The 26,471-nt window shown below is 37.8% G+C and overlaps 1 protein-coding gene across 2 annotated transcripts in view; it reads right to left on the bottom strand.

The window, feature by feature from the left end:
• SYCP2L (synaptonemal complex protein 2 like) overlaps positions 1-26,471 on the bottom strand; it is a 106,446-nt gene that overhangs the window by 38,662 nt on the left and 41,313 nt on the right. For both annotated transcript variants that reach the window (XM_030817288.1, XM_030817287.1), the window contains 6 exons: positions 26,019-26,066; positions 23,949-24,093; positions 22,984-23,033; positions 19,297-19,426; positions 11,964-12,034; positions 11,749-11,818 (listed from right to left, as the gene is read on the bottom strand). In XM_030817288.1, the coding sequence (XP_030673148.1) occupies positions 11,749-11,818; positions 11,964-12,034; positions 19,297-19,426; positions 22,984-23,033; positions 23,949-24,093; positions 26,019-26,066 (514 nt within the window). The remainder of the gene's footprint in view (positions 1-11,748; positions 11,819-11,963; positions 12,035-19,296; positions 19,427-22,983; positions 23,034-23,948; positions 24,094-26,018; positions 26,067-26,471) is intronic.

Raw genomic sequence — 26,471 nt, 5'->3', positions numbered from 1 at the left:
CTTTGCACTTGAGACTCCTCTGACCAGAGTACTTCCCCATAGATCTACACCAAGGATTTCTCCATCCATCTAACCTTAAATTTCAATGTAGCCTCCCAACTCTTCACACTCTCTTCCCAGCTTAATTTTCTTCTCAGCCTTTATCACATACAACATACTACATGTTTTACTTGTCCATCATCTGTGTCCCACACTAGAGGGTAAGGCCCAGTGAGGACAGGCATTTTGTTTTCTTCACTACCGTATTCCTGACACCTACAGAAGTGTCTGGCACATAGTAGACACTCAATAAACATTTGTTCAACAAATGAATAGATGAATGCTGCAGAATACCCAAGCTCCTACAAATAAAACACCTGATATGTCCAATGGAGATCTCAATACAACAGGTAAGAGTTTATTTCAATTCTCTTATTCTAATTCTCCTAGTGGTGAGGGTAGAGGTAGAGAAACATCACAAGCTTTAGAAACCTAAATAGACACTATATATTTGCTATAGTGGCCATGCTTTGGGCTATTCCTACAAATTTGCCACCAAGAAAAAAAAAAGTTCCAGAAGGGGCAGAACAGGCAGTAAGGAAAAGAAACTGCCTGTATTAGTAGACAAATAGCAATTAATACATTTAACACTTTAAGACAAATAGCCATTAATACATTTAGCACTTTAAGATCTGATAAAATTATCTTTTGGAGGAAGCTATAAACATATGAATTTGGAAAAAAAGAAAATGATAAACAAGAGAGGTAAGAAATACCAATTGAGAGAGAAAAAGGATGATCTCAAAGCAAAAAAGATTAAACTAGTAATAATAGTAACTAGTAATAACTATTAAGGACAGACCTCATGGGACACCCTAATTAGTATTCTATAATAGTACTTTCATAAACTGAAAAATTCATTAGAGATCACATTCCCATTCTGCAGAACTTAGAAAAGAAACAGCCAGTATCTGGCCTCTCTGTAATAAAAAAAGAAAAGAAACACATTAAGAAATACTCTTATCTGTGAGAGGCATCTTATAGGAGCTAGTACCTCCTTTCTTCCCATTGCACTTAGACTTAGGTGTGTCCATTTGTTTGAAAGGTTTGGATGGATATTTTCTGGGGGGATCCCATCATTTCAAGGGCAAAGATTGTTAAAAATAAAAAAAAAGAACCCAATTACAACTCTATCCTTTTCTTTCAGCCTCAAGGCAAACAACATTCATGCTTGCATCTTCCGTGGTGTCTATACCCCAGTCAGGACCAAAAGAAACCACTTAAAAAGGATTCCACAGGGCCGGGCGCGGTGGCTCACCCTTGTAATCCCAGCACTTTGGGAGGCCGAGGCGGGCGGATCACGAGGTCAGGAGATCGAGACTACGGTGAAACCCCGTCTGTACTAAAAATACAAAAAATTAGCCAGGCGTGGTGGCGGGCGCCTGTAGTCCCAGCTACTCGGAGAGGCTGAGGCAGGAGAATGGCGTGAACCCGGGAGCAGAGCTTGCAGTGAGCCGAGATTGTGCCACTGCACTCCAGCCTGGGCGACAGAGCGAGACTCCGTCTCAAAAAAAAAAAAAAAAGGATTCCACCTAGCCTCAATCAGGCACTGATCAACAATCACCACGTTTCTTTTCCTTACTACCTGTTCTGCCCCTTTTGGAACTTTTTTTTTTTTTTTTTTTTTTTTTGGTGGCAAATTTGTAGCAATAGCCCAAAGCTTGTCCTTGAATTTCAATGTTCCATCCCCATGCATACCTGGGGCAAAGCAAGGCATCTGTCAGCACAGACACTAGTTACATCCACCAAAGAGAGAAATCCAGGAACATCGTGTAAATAACCTGGTCACCCTTTGAATGAATTATGCGGAATGTGTGAACCTACGAACAAGGGATCATCCAGATGGATGGCTTCAGGGACATGGAAATCGCTAGACTTTTAGAAACCTTCTTCAAACTGGCAGTGCTGGTGAAGTTCTTTACCTGTACCAAAGGCATGGCTCTCCAGAGAGCACAGACTCCTGCACAAGAACCAGCACTTCATCAGGAGAGGCTGCAGGTACTAAGAGATGTCCTTGGCTCAGTTTTGTTTCCACGGTAACTGTATGCCACTTTTCACAGCACGTTTCAACATTTTCTTAACAGAGTTAAAACTACATACACAGAACACCTCAAAAATAAACGCAAATGCAGTCAAGTCATCTTAAAAGAACGTGAAATCCGTGTGTATGTGTTGGTGGCTGCAGAGGGCATGTGCTCCTGCCCTCACAAGAACCTGGCTTTCTTCATTTCCAAGAAAAGTGAAGACAGGTACAATCTGAGGAGCTTCTGAACTTATCTTGGGTAGCCGACTGGGCACAAGTTTCAGTGAACGTATGTTTGGCATCTGTGTTGTATTTTTCAACTTACAAAACTTCTGTTAAAAACAATGTTTAATGCCAGACCAGAACCAACCCTGTGGTTAACAGCCAAGTTCCCCTAAGTTAAGGCATTTTTTGAAACCTTGCTCTGAAGTGACACCCTGTGGTAAACAATGATAAAGGCCAACAGTCTTTCCTGAGCAAGAACAGAATCTACCAAAAGATCCTCTGTGGTTTTTACAGCGCTTTCCCAAGGCAAGTACTTTGTTTACCGATGTTTATTAAGTGCTAAGAGTATGACAATGTAAAGACTATCTTTACTGTTGAATTACTCAGTCTGATGGGGACTACTAAATATCTTTTGTATAGATTAATGCAATTAAGAATGGATAACTCAATTGATAATAAATATTTATTTGTGACTACATACAAATGCTTAAATATCGAATCAAGCAGAGTTTCATCATTAAATGTTAGGTTTTCTTTTTATTTGTTTCTTTTGAGACAGGGTCTTGCTTTGTCACCCAGGCTGGAATGCAGTGGCATGATCACAGCTCACTGCAGCCTCATCCTGCCAAGCTCAACCGCCCCCATGTCAGCCTTCAGAGTAGCTGGGAACACAGCGACATGCCACCATGCCTGGCTAACGTTTTTGTAATTTTTGGAGAGACAGGGTCTCACTATGTTGCCCAGGCTGGTCTTGAACTCCTGGGCTCAAGCAATCTTCCTGCCTTGGCCTCCCAAAGTTCTGGGATTACAGGCATAAGCCACCATGCCCAGCCTTAAATGTTTTTCTTACTCCATTCCCTTGACAAATACTTATGGAGTGTGTCCATATGCCGGGCACTGAGCTAGGAAGGAGCTATCCTCCTGACTCCTTCTTGATTCTGGAGACCACTCCAAGAAAGTAGATGAAGGTGGGTGGGGCGCGGTGGCTCACGCTTGTAATCCCAGCACTTTGGGAGGCCGAGGCGGGCGGATCACGAGGTCAGGAGATTGAGACCACGGTGAAACCCCGTCTCTACTAAAAAATACAAAAAAATTAGCCGGGCGTGGTGGCGGGCACCTGTAGTCCCAGCTACTCGGAGAGGCTGAGGCAGGAGAATGGCGTGAACCCGGGAAGCGGAGCTTGCAGTGAGCCGAGATCGCACCACTGCACTCCAGCCTGGGTGACAGAGCAAGACTCCGTCTCAAAAAAAAAAAGAGAGAAAGTAGATGAAGGCAAAATTCAAAATCTTAAAAAAAAACTATCCTCTGGCTGGGCATGTGGCTCATGCCTGTAATCCCAGCACTTTGGGAGGCTGAGGTGACAGATTGCTTGAGTCCAAGAGTTCAAGACCAGCCCAGCCAACATGTCAAATCCCTGTCTCTACGAAAATTACAAAAATTCGTTGGGCGTGGTGGCATGCACCTGTAGTCCTACCTACTTGGGAGGCTGAGGTGGGAGGATTGCTTAAGCCTGGGAGATTGAAGGCTGCAGTGACCCGAAATTGCACCACTGTACTCCAGTCTATCTGAGGGTCCCTCTGACACAAGTCTCTTCTCTCCTAGCTTCTGCTGGAGCGCTGCAGGAGAGGCTCTAGTTAAGGGAAGGGCTCCTGCTGATCATACTACAAAAAGAAAAGACCAATTGGACCTTAGACTGCATTTTCTAAAAGAAACATAAATCCTCCAATGAAAATGCTAAAAATATTTTTTAAAGTAATTCAGGCAAAAAGAACAAAAGAATAGTGATACCAGGAGGAAAGATGCAAAGAGGAATTGTGAGCAAAATGATTAAAGCTGAGTGTAAATGTAATAAAACACTGAGTAAAGTAATACCAACAGAAAACATTTTACAAATTAAAAAAACTAGAGAAGCAGCCAAAGGGTCAGAAGAATAAGTACGGCACAGAACGCTCACGAAGTTTGGATACAGTTTTCAACCATAAGGCAAGTCCAATTGGGCCTTAATATAAGCCCCAATAAATTCTAAACAAACAATATTGTACAGACTGTGTTTCTCTGACCATGTTGCAAAAAGTTAGCAAAACGTAATGAAAGGACAGCTTTAAAATAACCCATATGTTTGGAAACTAAATGTTCAGAAATGTGATTGAAATTAGTGCTCAAAGGTCCTTCTTCTGTTTGGGATATGGTGAAAATATTTACTTGAAGCTTTTAAAAGTGTGTGTGTTAAAATTTCTAGGGTTAACTTTAGAAATAGGGGACGAAAACTTCCAAACTAGGAAAAGGGGGAAAATGGTTAAAAATGATAAATCTAAATGAAGGCAAGGACAGAAAGAATAAAAGAATGAGAATGTGGGACAAAGACAAGAAAACTCAATCCAAATATATCAATGGAAGCACAATGGATTAACTGCTCCTATTAAAAGAGATTGTCAAATCAGATTTTTTAAATCCTAGTATAAGCTCTTTATGTGATAATCAGCAATTCACAAGGATGAAAAAAGATTGAAGGTAAAAGAATGGCCAAAAAAAAAGATGTATCGGGTAAATATCAGCCAAAAGAAAACTAGTGTTGCTTCATTGATATTAACTAAGTAAGAAGAATTACTAGAGATGAAGAGTCACTTCCTGATGCACCTAGTAGCACTGCCTCAAAACATATAAAATAGAACAAAGGGATATCGATAAGTACGTACAGAACACTCATGAAATTTGGATACCGTTTTCAGCCATAAGGCAAGTCCAGTTAGGCCTTAATGTAAGCCCCAGTAAATCTAAAGGAGAGATATTGTACAGACTGTGTTTCTCTGACTATGTTGCAAAAAGTTAGCAATAAGTAACAAAAGTATCCCATATGCTTGGAAACTACATTAAATTCTACTAAATAACTGGGTTTTAAAAAATACATAAAAAGGAAGAACTACTAAGCACTGATGGTAACAAAAGCACTAATATCAAAATGTGATATAGCCAAAGCATTTCTAAGAAAACTTAAATGCATTTATCAAGAAAACAGAAAGGTTAAAAACAAATGAGTATTTAACTCAAAAGCTGGAAAAAGAGCATCAGAATAAACGTAAAGATATAAGAAGTAAAAATAGAAAAGAGCAGATAACAACAGAAGAGAAAACAACAGAAATAACAACAGAGAAGAGTAACAAACCAAAATACCAATTCTTTAAAAGATGAGTTAGGTGGACCTCTAGTAAAACTTACCAAGAGTAAAAGTTACAAATAAGCAAGTACACAATAAAAAGGAAACAACTACAATGATTAAAATTAAACATTAAGAAGCACACTAAAAAATATGATGCTAAGAGAGGCATTCCTAGAAAAACACATAATTCCAAAACTGACCCAAGAAGAAACAGAGAACTTGAGTATATCAGTGGCTATTAAGGAAATTGAAATAATAACATTTTCCCCCAAATTCCCCAAATTCCCAGGTGGTTTTACAAACTTTTAAAAAATAGTTAGTTTTTATCGTATATAAACTTTTCCAGCAAGAGAAAGAGCTGCCCAGCCTCCATCCACAGGCTAGTGTGACACTGATTCCAATGCCAGATAATAGCAGTAGGAGAAAAGTACAGGTTTGTTCCACTCATGAATGTAGATGTAAAGCTCATTAATAAGGTATTCACTAAATAAGTCCAACAATGTATTTTTTTTAAATGTACCACGATCAAATGAGGTTTATCCCAGGAACACAAGTATGGCTGAACAACATAATACCTATTGATATAATTTGCCATATTAATAAGCAAAAGGACCACCATACCCTTCTATTCTCTGTTTCCATGAGTTGTACTTTTAAAAATTCCACATATAAGTAAAACTATGCAGCATTGGTCTGTGTTTGGCTTCTTTCACTTAGCATAGAAGGGTGGTTACCAGGAATCAAGGGGTTGGGAAAATGAGGAGACGTTGGTCAAAGGGCATAAACTTTCAGCTGTTAAATGAAAAAGTTCTAGAGACCTGAGATATAGAATGGTGACTATAGCTAATAATAATGTATATGTACTTGAAATTGGCTAAGAGAGTAGATCTTTATTATTAACACATGCATACACACACACAAAGATAACTATGTGAGGGGATATGTAAATTAGCTTGATTATGGTAATCATTTCACAATGCATATGCATAACAAAATATCATATTAGGTACCTTAAATATATACAATTTTTATTTGCCAATTATTCCTCAATAAAGCTGGAGGGAAAAAAAGAAACCAAAGGAGAAAATTCATTTGATTATCTTAGTTGATGCAGAAAAATGCATTTCGTAAGCTCAATACTTACGTATGATTTTTTAAAAACTCAGAGCAAATTATGAGTAGAAAGGAACTTCTTTAACCTGGTAAAAATTCAATACCAAAAATCTACTGCAAACATTTTACTTAACAGAGAAACTTTAGATGCATTTGCTATAAGATTAGAAAAAAGACAAGGATGCAGATTTTCACTGCTATGTTTAAGACATACTAAAGATATTGGCCAATGCTATGAAGAATGAAAAATAAGAGATGTAAGCATCAGAAGGGGAGAAAAAATCTATCATTTTTTGCAAGTAATAGAATCATCTACTTAGGACAACTAAGAGAATCAACAGATAAATTATTTGACTTAATAAGAGTTCAGCAAGGTTGCCAGATATAGGGTTATTTTATACAAATTAACAGTATTGCTCTACTTTAGCAATAACAAATTTTAAAACAATAGTAACAAAATCATAAATACCTAGGAATTACCCAAAAATACATAAGCCCTTCACAGAGAAAACTTTAAAACTCAGTAAAGGACGCAGACAATGACACAGATCAATAGAGAGACATTTCATACTCTTGTGTGGGATGGTTTAATATTTTAAAGATGTCACTTCTCTTCAAGTTAACTTGTATATTTAATGCAATTTCTATCAAAATTCCAGTGAACTTAAGTAACTTCATCAACTTGGTCTAAATTTATATGAAAAAATAAAAAGTCCCTTGAACAACTAAGTCAACTTTGAAAAAGAGGAAAGAAGATAAACTACTCTATTTAAACAAAGAAAAACAAGCTCCAAAATATCTTCAGGGAATAGGAACTACACAAAGGACCTAGCAGCTCTAGAAAGAGCCAAACAACTTCTAGAAATAAAAAATAAAATAAACATTCAATGATAGGTCCAGCATTAGATACTGGTGAACAGGTAGTTGTGAAAAACAGATGAAATTATCTAGCATGCAAATAAAGTGAAGGAATAGAAAATATATAGGAATGGGTAAAAGATGTGGAATCTAGTTGGAGTTCAAGCAGGAGAAAGAAGAATGAACCAAAAGCAATATTTGAGGAGATAATGGCTGAGAATTTTCCAGAACCGATGAAAGACTTGTCACATATTCCAGATTCCCTAGAAATGCCAAGGAAGATAAACAAAAAGGTTTATCTTAGACGTATTTAAACTTACTTAGACAAATTTTAATAAGTGGAACATTACCAAGGATAAATGGAAAAAATCTTATATATATTCACGAGGGAAAAAAAAAGGACAAATTACCTTTGAAGAATGATTGGTAGATTGACAGCTAAACAGCTAAATTTTCATCACGAAGAATAGAAAACAAAAAGCAATTGAATAATTTCTTTGATGTATGATAGAAAAAATTCTGCCAGTATGGTATTCTTCACCCAGTAAAAGTTAATTCAAGAATAAAGGTTGAATGGGCATTTTCATAAAGCAAAAATTCAACCTCAAGTTTTAAAATAAAATTAAAGAACACCAACATATTATGTGGTTGGGGTAGGCCAGTGGAATTCAAGGATCTTAGGTCTATATAATCTGGAGGAAAAGTAACACTAAATTAAATTTAGGCTTAGAAATTTACACGTTATGGAAAAGTAACACTAGATTAAATTTAGGCTTAGAAATAACACATTATGATTTCTAAGTTAATCAGTAAATGAAAAAAGAAATAGAGTATATAACTATAAATGAGTAGAGGTAAAAAATACAATAAAAATACTTATGCAAAATGAAAAGAATGAGAAAGAAAACAGAATGGTTGGGGCACACAGAAAGTACAAAACAAATTGGTAGATATAATCCAAATATGGGGGAAAGTACATGAAATGTAAATGGACTAAATACTCCAGTTAAAAGACATACTATGAAATGAGGGGCAAGGAAGTCCAACTACAGGCTGTTTACAAGTTATATATATAACATTATGAAACACATACACATATGTCAGTCATGAAAAGACTTTTAGAAATTATACCATGCAAATTCTAAACAAAATAAACAGACTTCAAGACAAAAACATGACTAGATATAGGGGTCATCACTTCATAATGATAAGAGTTTTAATATGCCATAAGGCAAATATACAATAAGGTAACTATTTTACTTTTATCTAAAGACTTATTCTTTTTGTTTGTTTGTTTTTGAGATGGAGTCTCACTCTGTCACCCAGGCTGGAGTGCCATGGCACGATCTTGGCTCACCGCAACCTCTGCCTCCTGGATTCAAGTGATTCTCTTGCGTCAGCCTCCCAAGTAGCTGGCATTACAAGCATGCGCCATCACACCTGGTTAATTTTTGTATTTTTAGTAGAGACAGTGTTTCACCATGTTGGTCAGGCTGGTCTTGAACTCCTGATCTCAGGTGATCTGCCCACCTTGGCCTCCCAAAGTGCTGGGATTACAGGTGTGAGCCACTATGCCTGGCCTAAAGACTTACTCTTTAGAAAAAAGATTTATAGGAAGCAAAAATTGAACAGAACCAGAAGAAAAAACTGGCAAATCCACAACCATAACGAAAGGTTTTAATACACTTCTCTCGGCACTTGATAGAATAAGCAGACTGATTAACAATCAGTAAGAATGTAAGATTTGAAGAACATAGTTAAGAAAAGTAACCTAATGAATATACATATATAGAGACACTGCACCCAATGATTGTGAAATACACTCTTTTAACCACAAATTAATATTTTTAAAAATTGGCAAATACTAAGCCATAACGTACATCTCAAAATTTCAAGAACAGACTATGTTCTCTAGTCACAATGCAATCAAAGTAGAAAACAATAACAAAAAAATAGCTAAAAGCCCCTATACCACTGAGAATTAACAAATATACTTCTAACCAACATTTGGATCAATGAAGAACTCAAAATAAAAAATAATATTTTAGGCCGGGCACGGTGGCTCATGCCTGTAATCCCAGCACTTTGGGAGGCCTAGACAGGCAGATCACCTGAGGTCAGGAGTTCAAGACCAGCCTGGCCAACATGGCAAAACCCCGTCTCTACTAAAAATGCAAAATTAGCCAGGCATGGTGGCACATACCTGTAATCCCAGCTACTCAGGAGGCTGAGGCAGGAGAATCGCTTGAACCTGGGAGACGGAGGTTGCAGTGAGCCAAGATCACGCCACTGCACTCCAGCCTGGGTGACAGAGGGATACTCTGTCTCAAAATAAAAAAATAAAAAAATAAAAAATAATATTTTAAAGTAAATAATGACAAATATTATATATTATAATGTGTGGGATTCACTAAAGCAGCACTTAGAGAGAAATGAATAGCATTAAATGTAGTAATATAGGAAATAATATATAGTATCTTTTTGGTAGGTAAGAATTTCATATGACTAACCGCAGAGAAAAGATGAAATAGAATTTATTAAAATTAAAAGCTTTGATTTATCAAAAAAAAAGGCAATCTGAAACACATTAAACAGAGAGAGAAGTACAGACCACACAGTGGAAGAAGATATTTACAAGCCACATAATCAAGGACGAGTGTCCAGAATGTATTATGAAGAATTCCTAGGAATCAATATAAGAAGATAATTCTATAGACAACTAGGCAAGACGTGTTAGACACTACACGAGAGGAAATTCAAATGGCTAATAAACACATGCAATTATGCTAAATTTCAATCAGGGATATTTGAATTAAAACGTCAGTGTCCACACACACATACATCAGAAATTTAAAATACCAAGTGTTGGTGAGGATGTAAAGCAACAGGACACTCATATACGGCTGGTGGGAAAGTAAAAGATACAGTCACTTTGAGAAAGTTTGGCATATGTAAAATTGTTAAAGGTATACATATTCTATAACCCAGCAATTATACTCCTAAAAATGTGCCTAGGCAAGATTTTTAACATGTGTATCAGGAGAGATGTTCATGATTTTTCATAGTGGCATTATTTCTAACAACCCAAACTGCAAAAATCCAAATATCCCACAGCACTGGAATGGATTTTTAAATATGGTATTTTCATGTAACTGAATGCTAAATAGTAAAGAAATATACTTCACTTACACACATTAGCATGAATGGATCTCACAAATGATTGAGCAAAAGAAGCCACATATAACGTATACAGTATAATGTCATTTGTTTACATTTAAAATCAGATAAAACTAAACTGTATATTATTTAGGGATACATACGGAGAAAGCAAAATTATAAAGAGAAGTAACTGAAGGATTTTTACAAAAGTCATTAGTCATTACCTGTATGAGGGGTGAAAGAAATTAGTAAGTAATAATCTGGTATGGAAGAATTCTAAGCCAATGGCAATTTTCTAGTTCCCAGTTTGAGCTGTGGTTACACAGATGTTCACTTTATAGTCATTCTTTAAACTGTACACATCTATCTCTTCTGAATGTATCGTATTTCTCACAACGCACAGATGAACAAAAAAGCAGAGACTGAGACATAAAATTAAGGGGAGGGGGTAGGATGGGTTTCAGGTAAAGCATATCAGGATTTTGAAAGCAATAGTAATGTTATATTCCTAAAACTGGATGATGGTTTGCAGATATTTGTTGCATTAATATTCTAAATATCCTACACATATTTATAACTAGTTGAATCTTTTCGATATGTAATTTTAAAGGTAGAGAAAAAAATGCAGTCAAGAAACATCATAAACAGTAGAAAAGTGTTATATTAACTCATTACATTATATTAGGTACAACATTGTGAACCAGACTGGAAATCTTTATACCACTGTTAACATGAGTAAATGAACTCAGAAGTTTTAATAATTTGACCACACAATGTTTTAGAACATTTCTTATAAACCACAAGTGACCTACATGCTTGAGAATGAAATAAGCTCTGGATGAGATCCTTAGGAAAGTACCGCCACTGTGCCCTCCTCTGAGGCTGGAGAGAAGGTGTGACTGGCTGGTGGGATTCAGGTCCCAGGCTATACCTTCCTTGGCACAAGAGGTCCTGGTTCCTGAATGGAGCCCCCCATTTTTCTTCCTAACCTTCATGAACATTTAGAACTAGTAAGCAGCTCAAACTGCTCCCTCCACAGCCCAGCAATAGTCACTGTGCAAAGTGACTTGATCTGCAATCTGAGTAACAGCCCAGTCTGCCAAAATCAGATTAACTTCATTTTATTCTGCAAAAAAAAAAAAAAAAAAAAAAAAAAAAAGTACTATTCTCTCACCTCTGTCTTCCAAGTTTCTCAGCTTATGTTTCAAGCTAGTACTTTCTGTTAGTGATTCTTGGTTCACAATCTTAAACAAAACAGACCACAAATTACATCCTTTATGGCAAAGCAAGAAACAAATGGTGTACTCATCAAAAGGAATAGCCAATGTGTTATGCAAATATGATATTAATTCTGGAAAATCAGATGAATAACCAACAATTAAATAGTACCTTAGGTTCTTCTTCATCTTCTGAGGGCTTCAAGGAAGAGAGCTCGCTCACTGAGTAAGGATCTTGAAGCTCTGAGCATTAGAGAGAAGTTTCAAGTGAATACACGCCAAGTAACAAAGCAATAAGAATTCACTATCATTCTAGATATTAAATCTCATCATCAAAAAAAGGGACACAGTTCTAAGTGAAACAAAAATCTACTGACTGTATCTTTTGGGACATGAATTCTTTTTTATTATACTTTTAAGTTTTAAGGTACATGTGCACAACGTGCAGGTTTCTTACATATGTATACATGTGCCATGTTGGTGTACTGCACCCAGTAACTCATCATTTACATTAGGTATATCTCCTAATGCTATCCCTCCCCCCTCCCCCCTCCCCACACCCCACAACAGGCCCCAGTGTGTGATGTTCCCCTTCCTGTGTCCATGAGTTCTCATTGTTCAATTCCCACCTACGAGTGAGAACATGTGGTGTTTGGTTTTTTGTCCTTGCGATAGTTTGCTGAGAATGGTGGTTTCCAGCTTCATCCAGGTCCCTACAAAGGACATGAACTCATCATTTTTTATGGCTGCATAGTATTCCATGGTGTATATGTACCACGTTTTCTTAATCCAGTCTATCGTTGTTGGACATTTGGGTTGGTTCCAAGTCTTTGCTATTGTGAATAGTGCCACAATAAACACGTGTGCATGTGTCTTTATAGCAGCATGTTTTCTAATCCTTTGGGTATATACCCAGTAATGGGATGGCTGGGTCAAATGGTATTTCTAGTTCTAGATCCCTGAGGAATCGCCACACTGTCTTCCACAATGGTTGAACTAGTTTACAGTCCCACCAACAGTGTAAAAGTGTTCCTATTTCTCCACATCCTCTCCAGCACCTGTTGTTTCCTGACTTTTTCATGATGGCCATTCTAACTGGTGTGAGATGGTATCTCATTGTGGTTTTGATTTGCATTTCTCTGATGGCCAGTGATGATGAGCATTTTTTCATTTGTCTTTTGGCTGCATATATGTCTTCTTTTGAGAAGTGTCTGTTCATATCCTTCACCCACTTTTTGATGGGGTTGTTTGTTTTTTTCTTGTAAATTTGTTTGAGTTCATTGTAGATTCTAGATGTTAGCCCTTTGTCAGATGAGTAGATGGCAAAAATTTTCTCCCAGGTTGCCTGTTCACTCTGATGGTAGTTTCTTTTGCTGTGCAGAAGCTCTTTATTTAGATCCCATTTGTCAATTTTGGCTTTTGTTGCCATTGCTTTTGGTGTTTTAGACATGAAGTCCTTGCCCATGCCTACGTCCTGAATGGTATTGCTTAGGTTTTCTTCTAGGGTTTTTATGGTTTTAGGTCTAATATGTAAGTCTTTAATCCATCGTGAATTAATTTTTGTATAAGGTGTAAGGAAGGGATCCAGTTTCAGCTTTCCACATATGGCTAGCCAATTTTCCCAGCACCATTTATTAAATAGGGAATCCTTTCCCCATTTTTTGTTTTTGTCAGGTTTGTCAAAGATGAATTCTTATTAGGTTTGTACATCTGTAGGTAAGATTAACAGCCAGTTACTTCAACTAGATGGGCACCTTAAGGAGCTGCCCATCTGGCCTCAAATAACATGGGCAGGGATTCTTCCACCTCAATCTTGTGATTCTTCTCTCCCTTAGAAACCCATCCCTTATTGCCTCTTACTCTTTTTTGATGATTTGATATACATATATATGGTGTAATGATTATCACTTTCAAATCGATGAACACATCCATCACTATCTGTGCTGTATATTACACCCCCAGAACTTGTTCATGTTATGCCTGAAAGTTTATATCCTTCGAGGACCATCTCCTCTTTCCCCCCACCTCCTAGCATCTGTCAACCACTATTCCATTCTCTGTTTCTATGAGTTTGACTTTTTTACATTCTGTATATATGTGAGATTATATAGTATTTGTCCTTTAGTGACTAGCTTATTTCACTTACTATGACGTCCTCCAGGTTTATCCATGTTATTGCATATGGCCTGATTTCCTTCTTTTTTAAAGCTGAATAGCATTCCATTATTTATATATACCACATTTTCTATATTCATTCATCCACTGACCAATACTTAGGCTGATTCCATATCCTGACTATTGTGAATAATGCTGCAATAAACATGGGAGTGCAGATCTCTCTTCAAGATGCTGATTTTATCTCCTTTGGATATATACATGCAAGTGGGATTGATGGATTCCATACAATTCTAATTTTTTTGAGAAAACTCCATACTGTTTTCCACAATGGTTGCATCAATTTACATTCCTACCAACAGTGTACAATTGTTTCCTTCTCTCCATAGCCTTGCCAACACTTGTTATCTCTTGTCTTTTTGATAATAGCTATCTGGACAGGTGTGAGATATCACATTATGGTTTTGATTTGCATTTCTCTAATGATCAGTGATGTTGAGTACATATACCCATTAGCTATTTCTGCATCTTTTTTGGAAAAATGTCTATTCAGCTTCTTTACCCATTTTTAATTGGGTTATGTGTTGTCTTGCTTTTGAGTTGTGGAAGTTATTTTGAATATTAACCCCTAACCTATTATCAGATATATGATTTGCAAATATTTTCTCCCATTCTTTAGGTTGTCTTTCCATTTGATTGATTGCTTTCTTTGCTGCGCACAAGATTTTTAGTATGACATAGTCCCAAAAGTTTATTGTGTTATTAGGGTTGTATGCAAAAAATCATTGCTAAGACCAATGTCAAAGAGCTGTTTCCCTATTTTTGTCTAGTAGTTGTACCGTTTTAGATCTTAAAGTCAACCTATTTTGAGTTGATTTTTGTATATTGTATAAGACAAAGGTCCAATTGCATTGTTTAGTATGTGGATAACCAGTTTTCCCAAAACATTTATTGAAGACGCTTTCCTTTCCACATTGTGTATTCTTGGTGCCCTTTTCAAAGATTAAGTGGCCGTATATATGTGTAGGTTTATGTCTGGGCCCATAATGTTATCTTGGCCTATGTGCCTATCTCTATGGCAGTACTATACTGTTTTGATTACTGTAGTTTTTAAATACACTTTGAAATCAGAAAGTGTGATGCCTCCAGCTTTATTCCTGTTTCTCAAGATTGCTTTGGCTATTTAGGGTCTTTTGTGGTTCCATATAAATTTTAGGATAGTTTTTTCTATTTCTGTGAAAAATGCCAGTAGAAATTTGATAGCAGTTGAATTGAATCTGTATATTGCTTTGGATAATAAGGACACTTTAACAATATTAATTCTTCCAATCCATGTACATAGGATATTCTTCCATTTATTTGTGTCTTCAATTAATTTCATCAATGTCTTATAGTTTTCAGATCATGATCTTTCACCTCCTTGGTTATTGTGTTTTTCATAAGCTATTATAAATGAAATTTTCTTTTTGAGATGGAGTCTTGTTGTGTCGCCCAGGCTGAAGTGCAGTGGCGTGATCTCAGCTCACTGCAACCTGCACCTCCCGGATTCAAGCAATTCTCCTGCCTCAGCCTCCTGAGCAGCTGGGACTACAGGAGTGTGCCAACACACCTGGCTAATTTTTTGTATTTTTAGTAGAGATGGGGTTTCACTGTGTTAGCTGGGATGGTCTCGATCTTCTGACCTCATAATCCGCCTGCCTTGGCGTCCCAAAGTGCTGGGATTATAGGCGTGAGCCACCATGCCTGGCCGAGATTTTCTTGATTTCTTTCTTAGTTTATTGTTAGTGTCTAGAAATGCAACTGATTTTTGTTTTGTTGTTTTGTTGAAACCCAGAAGCAAACCCCACAACTGATTTTTGTATGTTGATTTTGTATCCTGCAACTTTACTGAATTCATTTATTAGTTCTAACAGTTTTTTGGTGAAACCTTTACGGTTTGATATATGTAAAATCAATTTAAACAAAACAAAAACAATTTAACATCTTCCTATTTGGATGTCTTTTATTTTTCTTGCCTGGATAGAACTGGGTAGGACTTCCAGTACTATGTTAAACAGAAGTGGCAAGAGTAGGCACCTTTGTCATGTTCCTGATCTTAGAGGAAAAGCTTTCAGCTTTTCACCATTGAGTGGAATACTAGCTGTGGGCTTGTCATATATGGCCTTTTTAATATTGAGGTACATTCTATATGTACCTAATTTGTTGAGAGTTATGAAAGGATGTTAAATTTTGTCAAATGCTTTTTTTGCATCTATTGAAATGATTCTATGAATTTAACCTTCATTCTGTTAATGTGGTTTATCACATTTATTGATTTGTGTATATGGAACCTTCCTTGAATCTCAGGGATAAATCCTACTTTATCATGGTGCATAGTCCTTTTAATGTGCTATTTAGTAAGTTTTGTTAGTATTTTTGAGGGTTTTTACATATATGTTCATCAAGGACATTGGCCTGTAATTTTCTTTTCTTGTAGCATTCTCATCTGGCTTTGACGAGAGGGTAATGCTGACCTCATAAAATGGGTTTGGAAGTGTTCTCTCCACCTCAGTTTTTTGGAAGAGTTTGAAAAGGATTGCCATTAATTTTTCTTTAAATACTTGGTAGAGTTCACCAATGAAACCATCTGGCCCTGGGCTACTCTCTGTTGGGAGGTTTGATTACTGATTTGATCTCCTTACTCATTATGGGTCTGTTCAGCTTTTCTATTTCTTCATATTCAGTCTTGGTAGGTCGCATGTTTCTAGAAACTCATCCATTTCTTCTATGTTATCCAATTTGTTGGTGTATAATTTGTTGGTTGTAATCGCTTACGATCCTTTGTAGTTCTGTGGTATCAGTTGTAGTGTCTCTTTTTTCATTAATAATTTTTTGTGAGTCCTCTCTTTCTCTTGGTTAGTCTAGCTAAAGGTCTGTCCATTTCATTCTTTCCAAACACAAACTCTTAGTTTCATTGACCATTTCTATTGTCTTTCTAGAGCCTACTTCATTTATTTATGCCTTAATATTTGTTATTTTCTTCGTTAAGCTGACTTTGGGTTTAGTTTCTTCTTTTTTCAGTTTCTTGAGGGGTGAAGTTACTTGGGATTTTCCTTTTTTCTTAATGTAGGTATTTATTGCTAATAAACTACCCTTTTAACACTGCTCTTGCTGCATCCCGTAAATTTTGGTATGTTTCCATTTTCATTTATCTCAAGATTTTTTAATTTCCCTTTTAATTTCTTTGATCCATTGGTTATTCAGGGGTGTGTTGTTTAATTTCCATGTATTTGTGAATTTTCCAATCTTCCTCCTGCTATTCTAGTTTCATACTGCTGTGATCAGAAAAGACCTCTGAGATTATCTCAATCTTTTCAAATTTGTTAAGATGTATTTTGTGGCCCAACATATGATCAATTCTGGAGAATGTCCCATGTGCACTGTGCACTGGAGAATATGTGTTCCACTGCTGTTAGAGAGAATGTTCTGTATATGTTAGTTAGGTTCATCTGGTCTACAGTATTATTCAAGCCACTGTTTCCTTATTGATTTTCTATCTGGATAATCTATTGACTGTTGAAGGTGGAGTAATTAAAGAACTCTGTTATTGTATTGCTATTTCTCTCTTCAGTTCTGTTAATATTTGCTTTATACATTTAGGTGCTGTAACATTGGGTGCATACATATATTTACAATTGCTATTTCCTGTTGATGAATTAACCCTTTTATCATCATCTAGTCTTTGTCTCTTGTGACAAATTTTGACAGAAAGTCTATTTTGCCTGATGTAGGTTTAGCCATATCCCTGCTCTCTTTTGATTGCCATTTGCATGGAATATCTTTTTCTGACCCTTCACTTTCAGTTTATGTCTGTCCTTAAGGTAAAGTGAGTTCCCTGTAAGCAGCATATTGCTGAATCTCACTTTTTTCTATCCATTCAACCACTCTGTGTCTTTCGATTGGAGAATTTAATCCATTTAAAGTAATTATTGATAGGTAAAAACTTAGTATTGCCATTTTGTTGATTGTTACTCTTTTGTAGTAACTTTCTTCCTTTCTTCCCTATCTTGCTCTCTTCCTTCCTTTTATTCTTTTTTTTTTTCTTTGTGAGACAGAGTCTCACTCTGTCACCCAGGCTGGAGTGCAGTCGCACGATCTTGGCTCACTGCAACCTCCGCCTCCCGGTTCAAGCAATTCTCTTGTCTTAGCCTCCCAAGTACTTTGGACTACAGGTGCCCGCCACCATGTCTGGCTAATTTTTGTATTTTTAGTAGAGATGAGGTTTCACCATATTGGTCAGGCTGGTCTCGAACTCCTGACCTCAGGTGATCCGCCCGCCTTGGCCTCCCAAAGTGCTGGGATTACAGGAGTGAGCCACTGCGCCTGACCCCTTTTATTCTTTAATGTTACATTTTCCTCTCTACTTTTTTATTTTCCCTACTTATTTTCTTCCAGTGGCAGCTACACTAACAGATTATTATTGAAGTACTTACTAAATATCATTGTATGCCTGGCAATGTGCTGAACTGCGGAATAATAAACAATATTAATATTGTTAATAATAAAATCATATTCTTAACAAACTGAAAAATGCAGAGAGTTAAAATAAAATACAGTGAGGGTTAAGAAAAAGCCTGTAGGTTAAGGGTTGGCAAACTCTGGCCCCCAAGCCAAATCCAGTCTGCTACCTGATTTTATAAATAAAGTTTTATGGAAAGACAGCCACCCCATTGGCTTACATCTTATCCATGGCCAATTTTGTGCAACAACTGCAGAGTTGAATAGTTACAACAGAAACGAAATGGATCAAGGCTGGCCGTGGTGGCTCACGCCTGTAATCCTAGCACTTTGGGAGGGCAAGGTAGGCAGATCACTTGAGGTCAGGAATTCCAGACTGGACTGGCCAATATGGCGAAACTCCATCTCAACTAAAAATACAAAAATTAGCCAGGCATGGGAGGCTTAGGCAGGAGAATCGCTTGAACCTGGGAGGTGGAGGTTGCAGTGAGCCAGGATCACACCATTGCACTCCAGCCTGGGTGACAGAGCAAGACTCCGTGTCAAAAAAAAAGAAAAAGAAACCATATGGATCAAAAAGCAAAAAACGTTTACTATTGGAACTTTACAAAAAATGTTTACCAAACCTTGCTACAGGTCATCATTTGAGATATCTTGCTTCTTTAAAAAAAGAAGATACCAGCAATTCTTGGGCACAAGATGATCTCAAATAGCACAGCAAAATTGAAAATTCATATCCCTGTTAATTTGCTAATAAGAGACATTAAGGTAAAGAACAATGTTATCTTCATAATTTCTGTAATAGATATTAAAATAAAAATGTTTTGTTTACTTCAAACTACCTGTCCCAAATACAAATTTTTTCCTATGTAAGTCAACAGAAAATCATGTACCTGTTTTCTGGGCAGAATCTTCAGCAGTCAAAAAAGCAAAACTATCTTGGAATTTTTTTTCAGAAGTCTTTGGAGATGCGGTGCTATTTTGCTTGGGTATGTCTTTCTGTGATGGTGATAGAAGCTTAGCCTAAAATATAGTATCTTTTTTAAGTGTTAACATTCATAATTAAAAACAAGTTATCAAAATATTCTAAGACATTTTCAATATTACTTTAAGAAGCTTAAGTATTAGATTTACTCCATTTGAAAATAAATGCTAATTCTACTAAGAATTTCTGTATGTTTTTAGTCGAGAGGTGGATATTAGCTTAATGCCATGGTACTGAATCTGAACTAGATCATTTATGCTTTCAGGAGATACAGAAATGAAAATCTCGTGAGTCCTTGGAAATCATAAATTCTGTTAGGTAAAAAGAGAGAGGCTGGCACCTGATCCTAGACTCTGGTTTTCACAGTTGGAAAGGATCTTATAGATTATTAAATTTCCAATTTCCAGTTATCTTTTTAAGACGGAGTCACTCGGTCACCCAGGCTGGAGTGCAGTAGCGTGACCTCAGCTCACTGCAACCCCCACCTGAGTTCAAGCAATTCTCGTGCTTCAGGCTCGTGAGTAGCTGGAATTATAGGCATGCATCACCACGCCCAGCTCATTTTTTTGTATTTTTAGTAGAGATGGGGTTTCGCCACGTTGGCCAGGCTGGCCTCAAACTCCCGACCTCAGGTGATCCGCCCACCTTGGCCTCCCAAAGTGCTGAGATTACAGGCGTGTGCCACTGCACCTAGCCAATCTCCAGTTATCTTCTGATTACTCTGCATTAAAGTACTGCTCCCCTCAAATGGACAATAGATTCAAACCTTGACTCTGAATTATTTTTAATGCATGTATTGAGACGGAAATGTTTTCCCTTAGGAACTACATTACTATTTTTATTAAAATTACCTTAAAGACATTTTCGAATAATAGTACTTTTATTAAATACATTAGTAAAAACCAAAGGGGAGGGAGAATAAAGCAAGCTTATTTCAGAGATTTAGTTAAGAGAGAGACAAAGTGCACGAGACAGAGACAGAGGGAATGTGCCTGTCTAAAGTCCTAGGGTCAAAGCAAAGTGACTACTCATTTAAACATTCCTGCTCTACCTGCCTCTATTCTATTACAGCATGAGAACTGATCTGCCTAATGATCCTAGTGAAAATCCTAAATGATCAATGATTCGATTATATTTCCTTTACTCAGCTTACTAAGCTAGGAAAATAAAATATCTAACAATTAGAATTAGTGTAAGGGGATATTAGATTTAAATTTTAATTAGCAGGAAAATTACATTAACTAAATCCTTCCTTCTTGAGGATTAATTGAGTTAATTGAGATTTTACTGCAGTAAATAAAATTCTGACTGCATTTTTACTGAATAGGAAATTTCTCCTTGTGCTTCCATGCAAAGTTTGCTATAAATGCTATTGAGCTTCTCTTTTTAGTTTTTCAAAGACACATCTAATAAACAGTGGCCACAAAAAAATAAATGCTAAGATCATGAGATCCCTGAATTGCGAGAACATGAAGTCATATTTCAGTAGATAACTCTAAGTGTGGTCTCGAAGTGTGGTCGAGACTGGCGCATGAGCAGTATCTGGGAACTTGATGGAAATGCAAATTCTCAAGTCTCATCTATTCAATTCAAAACTCTAGGGACAGGACCCAGCAATCTATATTTTAGCAAGCCATCCTGGTCATTGTGATGGCGACTAGTGTTTGAGAACCACTGCTCTGTATCAGGGGCTGGCAAACTCTAATCTGTTGCTGTTCTTGAAAGCAAAGTTTTATTAGAACACAGCATACCCATGTGTTTCCATTCTGTCTCTGGCTGTTTTCTGGCTACAAAGGCACAGATGAGTAGTTGCCAAAGAGATTGCATGGCTCAGAAAGCCAAAAGTATCTACTCTCTGGCCCTTTACAGAAAAAATTTGCTGACCTCTGCTGTCAATTATTCTCTTATACAGAGAGAAGTATTTTTTTTGAATACCAGTATTTGTAGAAAGTCAGCAATGCCCTCACTGAAAATCAAAATAGATTTCTCGCCAGAGACACAGCTTAAATTTATAGATTTTTTAAGCTGTGGCCAGGCACGGCGGCTCACGCCTGTAATCCCAGCACTTTGGGAGGCCAAGGCAGGTGGATCACTTGAGGTCAGGAGTTCAAAACCAGCCTGGCCAACATGGCAAAACTGTCTCTACTGAAAATACAAACATTAGCTGGGCGTGGTGGCAGATGCCTGTAATCCCAGCTACTCAGGAGGCTGAGGCAGGAGAATCACTTGAACCTGAGAGGTGGTGGTTGCAGTGAGCTGAGATCGCACTACTGCACTTCAGCCTGGGCAACAGCAAGACTCTGTCTCAAAAAAAAAAAAAAAAAAAAAAAAAAAAGATTTTTGAAGCTGTGGTATTTCTTTGGTGTTTATTTCAAATAAAAGCTGTATTTACTAGAAACTGTTCCTTGGGTTCATTTCTAACTGATAACTCATTATTTCAGGTTGAACTATTCAATGAATAAATACTTACTCTGGCTCATAGGTTTAACCCACCCCTCTCCTTACAGAGCATGAGAGCCCTTCAGGTGAACAGAGGGCAACACATCCCAGGCTGATGGAAGAAAGAAGATGAAGATGTGATTAAAACCCTAACCAAACTATTTCTGCATAAGCAAGCAGGGCACTGTCGATACTCTCAGAATCACAGCAGGTGCTCCTTATAAAACGCTCTGAACTTGCTGATATACTCTGTACTGTATACATAGCTCATATGACACAAAACAAAAACCAACTGCTGAGAGAGGTAATTCAGTGAATAAAAGGCAAAAATTGGCTTTGAATTGGTGCAGACACTGCTGTCTCTATTCTTAACTACTTTGATATAAAACAAGGATAAGTGAAGGGAAATGAAGAAACTTTGAGGGTTTATTCAATATTTATATAAGCTGGAAGGTATCCTAAGCACTTGCAAAATAAATGTCTCAATAATTAAACCATTAAAAGCTTTAGAAAAAACTAAGGGAAGAACTAAACCAACAAGTTTACATCAAAACATAAATTCAAAAGAGTAAATTTGCAGGAAATTGGAATAGCCCAGAATTTTAGCATCATTCATAATAAACATCCTCCAGCAACATTTGGGAACAGTAAAAAAAAAGACCCTAAATCTTTTTTTTTTTTTTTTTCTGAGACAGGGTGTCTCATTCCGTCACCAAGGCTGCAGCGCAGTGGTGCAATCTTGGCTCACTGCAAACCCCACCTCCCAGGCTCAAGCCATCCTCCCACCTCAGCCTCCTGCGTAGCTGGCACTATAAGCATGGGCTACCACGCCTTGCTAATTTTTGTATTTTTTGTAGAGACGGGGTTTCACCATGTTGCCCAGGCTCGAACTCCCAGACTCAAGTGATCCACCCACCTTGGCATCCCAAAGTGCTGGGATTACAGGCGTGAACCACCACGCCCAGCCTAAAAGACCTTAAATACTTACCCAAGAGTCATATTAAATGTTTAGAAGTCCTTGCAATTTCTATTGGCAGTGATTCACATATTAGTAAACCAATATTTTGTTATTTTCATATTTCTGAAAGTTGTTTTTGGAGAAATAAATGCAGTTTAACTCATAGGGCACACAGCAACCCAGATACAATGTACTTACTTGGTCTTTCTCACGGCCACTGCCACTACTGGGAGGGAAAACTGGCAAGACTAAATTGAAAGAAAACAAGTGCACAACATATAAACTCATGAGGCATAAAAATTCACGACTCCCTCTCCCAATATGCTAAGGCTAAAAGCAATTCCCACTTCCCACAGCTTCCGGAAATGTCTACTCTTAAGATCCTTTCCTGATTATTCAACCTTGTTCCTCACCACTCAGTTCCTCACCACTCAGCATGAATTCTCTGCTCTAGACTTTGTCCCTGAATGTCACCCTCACATCCTTGTTGTGTCCTGGTAGTTTGTTTTGTTTGAGACAGGGTCTCACTCTGTCGTCTGAGCTGCAGTGCAGTGGCACGATCACTGCTCACTGCAGCCTTGACCTCCTGGGCTCAAGCAATCCTGCCTCAGCCTCCCGGGTAGCTGGGACCACAGGCACACGCCACCATGCCCAGCTAATGTTTTAATTTTCTAGAGGTGTGGTCTCACCACATTGCCCAGGCTGGTCTCAAACTCCTGGGCTCAAACAACCCTCCCACCTCGGCCTCCCAAAGTGCCGGGATTAGAGGTGTGAGCCACCATGCATGCCCTTGTAGTTTTACCTACCTAAGAATGCATCCGTTTCTCCTCTTCACATTCTATTTTTTCCAAGGGTTAATTCAAGTCCCACCCACCTCTTCCTTAAAGATTTTCCTGATGTTTCCAGCTCATGACAGATTCCTCTTATCTGAATTTCTACTCCATTTATACAAAACTCATCTGTAACAATTGTTGGTTAATTTCATGTTCTTCTGTTTCATGTACACAGTACATTTTGCCTTTCCAGTGTAACTGTAGCAGGGAAAGCTGGCCCCATAGTCATATATTTCTTTGGACCCACTCCTATTATATACTGAAAAATAAATATCTGATTTGAAAATCACTATTTGAAAAGTGATTCAAAAGAAGACATGACAGACTTACCTCTCAAATTACTTCTGGTTCTTGTCTTCTTTCTACCAGAATATGATTTTAGGGTTTTCCTTTTTTGGTTACTGGTCCAAGATAGTTCACTGGTACTTGAATCTTGATTACTCTCAGAGAAGAGATGTTTTCTGTAATGAGACTTCTACAAGCACAGATCATAAATGAGAATTTTTAGAGGGGTGTTAGTGCCTCTTATGTATAACTAAACATATTCTACAAAGCTAGAGATAAGAGAAGTACCCTTCTAGAAGACTGGGCTCTCATATAATATAAAGGCAAAGAAGTATGGAGAGGAAGAAAAGGATTATTCCATCAGTCAATTCTCAACCAAGTTGCTGTCGTATAGGATGACAAAATCCTTTCTAATAAAACATTTGCAACAGAAAAGATGGTGGATGACTGTTCAAAAGCAGACCAATCTCAATACTGTGCCTAATTTACTTCAATATACTAAGTCAGATGGCAAAAGAAAGTAGGGGAGTATTTTTTGCAAAGACAAGCCTCTCTACATTTCAGAAGAACCAAAATCAAAGAGGAGGGTTATTTTTCTTTTTTCTTTTTTTTTGAGGTGTAGTCTTGCCTTATCGCCCAGGCTGGAGTGCAGTGGTGCAATCTTGGCTCACTGCAACCTCTGCCTCCTGGGTTCAAGCCATTATCCTGCTTCAGCCTCCAGAGTAGCTGGGATTACAGGCACGTACCACCACCCAGCTAACTTTTTTTTTTTTTTTTTTTTGTATTTTTACTAGAGACGGAGTTTCGCTATGTTGGCCAGGCTGGTCTCAAACTCCTGACCTCAGATGATCCACCTACCTTGACCTCCCAAAGTGCTGGGATTATGGGTGTGAGCCACTGCACCCACCCCAGAAGGGTAATTTCTGTTTAAAACATAAAGCATTTTGAAATTAAGCCTGGATTATAAAAGATTAGAGATTTAGGGCAAGTTTAATCTTTCTGGTGGATTATTCAACTGTACTTGATATTTATATTTTTAAAATTTTTGTTTTTACATTAATTTTCATACATGCTGTGATGAATACATGTTTGTGCTTGATTTTAATATGGAGTTTGTTTTTTTGAGTTCTGTTTGTTGGGTATCTTCAGGGCCCTGTCCTCAAGCCCTCCTGCCTCTCAAGGGGCTGCAGCATTCAGCTGCTAATAGTTCATTCTCATTTCAGGCCAGGGAGGAGCTAAGTCTCACTCCCAAACATTAGGCTCCTTCAGTCTCTAGATCTCAAATGAAGAAATAAGGCAGAGGCCAAACAAGTCATGCATTCCAAGGAAAAGCCGAGTTGAATGAAAAGAGAATATACACAGCCAGGTGCAGTTGCTCATGCCTGTAATCCCAACACTTTGGGAGGCCAAGGTAGGTGATCACCTGAGGTCAGGAGTTTGAGACCAGTCTGGCCAACATGGCGAAACCTAGTCTCTACTAAAGATACAAAAATTAGCCAGGCATGGTGGCATGCCCCTATAATCCTAGCTACTCGGGAGGCTGAAGCAGGAGAATTGCTTGAACTCAGAAGGCAGAGGTGGCAGTGAGCCAAGATCGTGCCATTAGCAAAACTCAGTCTTAAAAAAAAAAAAAAAAAAGAAAAAAGAAAAGTAAAGAAAAGAGAATACACAAACATGGAGGCAAAACCAATCTCAAGGAGGTGATGGTCAAAAAATTGACAGACGGCTGATGGGGCATGGTGGCTCATGCCTGTAATCCCAGAGATTTGGGAAGCCAAGATGGGAGAATCTCTTAAGGTCAGGAGTTTGAGAACAGCCTGGGCAATGGAGCAAGACTCCATCTCTATAAAAAATTTTAAGATGAGCCAGGCATGGTGGCACCACCTGTAGTTCTTGCTACCCAAGAAGCTGAAGCAGGAGGATTACATGAGCCTGGGAGGCTGAGGCTGCAGTGAGCTATGATGGCAAAACAAGGCCTTGTCTTAAAAAAATTGTTTTAAATTGACAGATGGTTGGTCAGGAGAAAATGGTCCATGAACCAGGAAAGGTGGCTTCCACCTGTCACTGTCCCAGTGGAGACAGATATGAAACTTGAGCCCCACTCCCTGTACTCACGGGTTGTTGCGGGAAGTCAGGAACCCCGAACGGAGGGACCGGCTGAAGCTATGGCAGAAGAACGTGGATTGTGAAGATTTCATGGACATTTATTAGTTCCCCAAATTAATACTTGTATAATTTCTTATGCCTGTCTTTACTCAATCTCTGAACATAAATTGTCAAGATTTCATGGACACTTCTCACTTCCCCAATCAATACCCTTGATTTCCTATGCCTGTCTTTACTTTAATCTCTTAATCCTATCAGCTGAGGAGGATGTCGCCTTAGGACCCTGTGATGATTGCGTTAACTGCACAAATTGTAGAGCATGTGTGTTTGAACAATATGAAATCTGGGCACTTTGAAAAAAGAACAGGATAACAGCAATGTTCAGGGAATAAGAGAGATAACCTTAAACTCTGACTGCCTGGTGAGCCGGGCAGAACAGAGCCATATTTCTCTTCTTTCAAA

This window comes from Nomascus leucogenys, chromosome 8 (genome assembly GCF_006542625.1).
Source record: "Nomascus leucogenys isolate Asia chromosome 8, Asia_NLE_v1, whole genome shotgun sequence".
NCBI lineage: Eukaryota > Metazoa > Chordata > Mammalia > Primates > Hylobatidae > Nomascus > Nomascus leucogenys.
The sequence above is the reverse complement of the archived record's forward strand: the minus strand, read 5'-3'. Positions and strand labels throughout refer to the sequence as shown.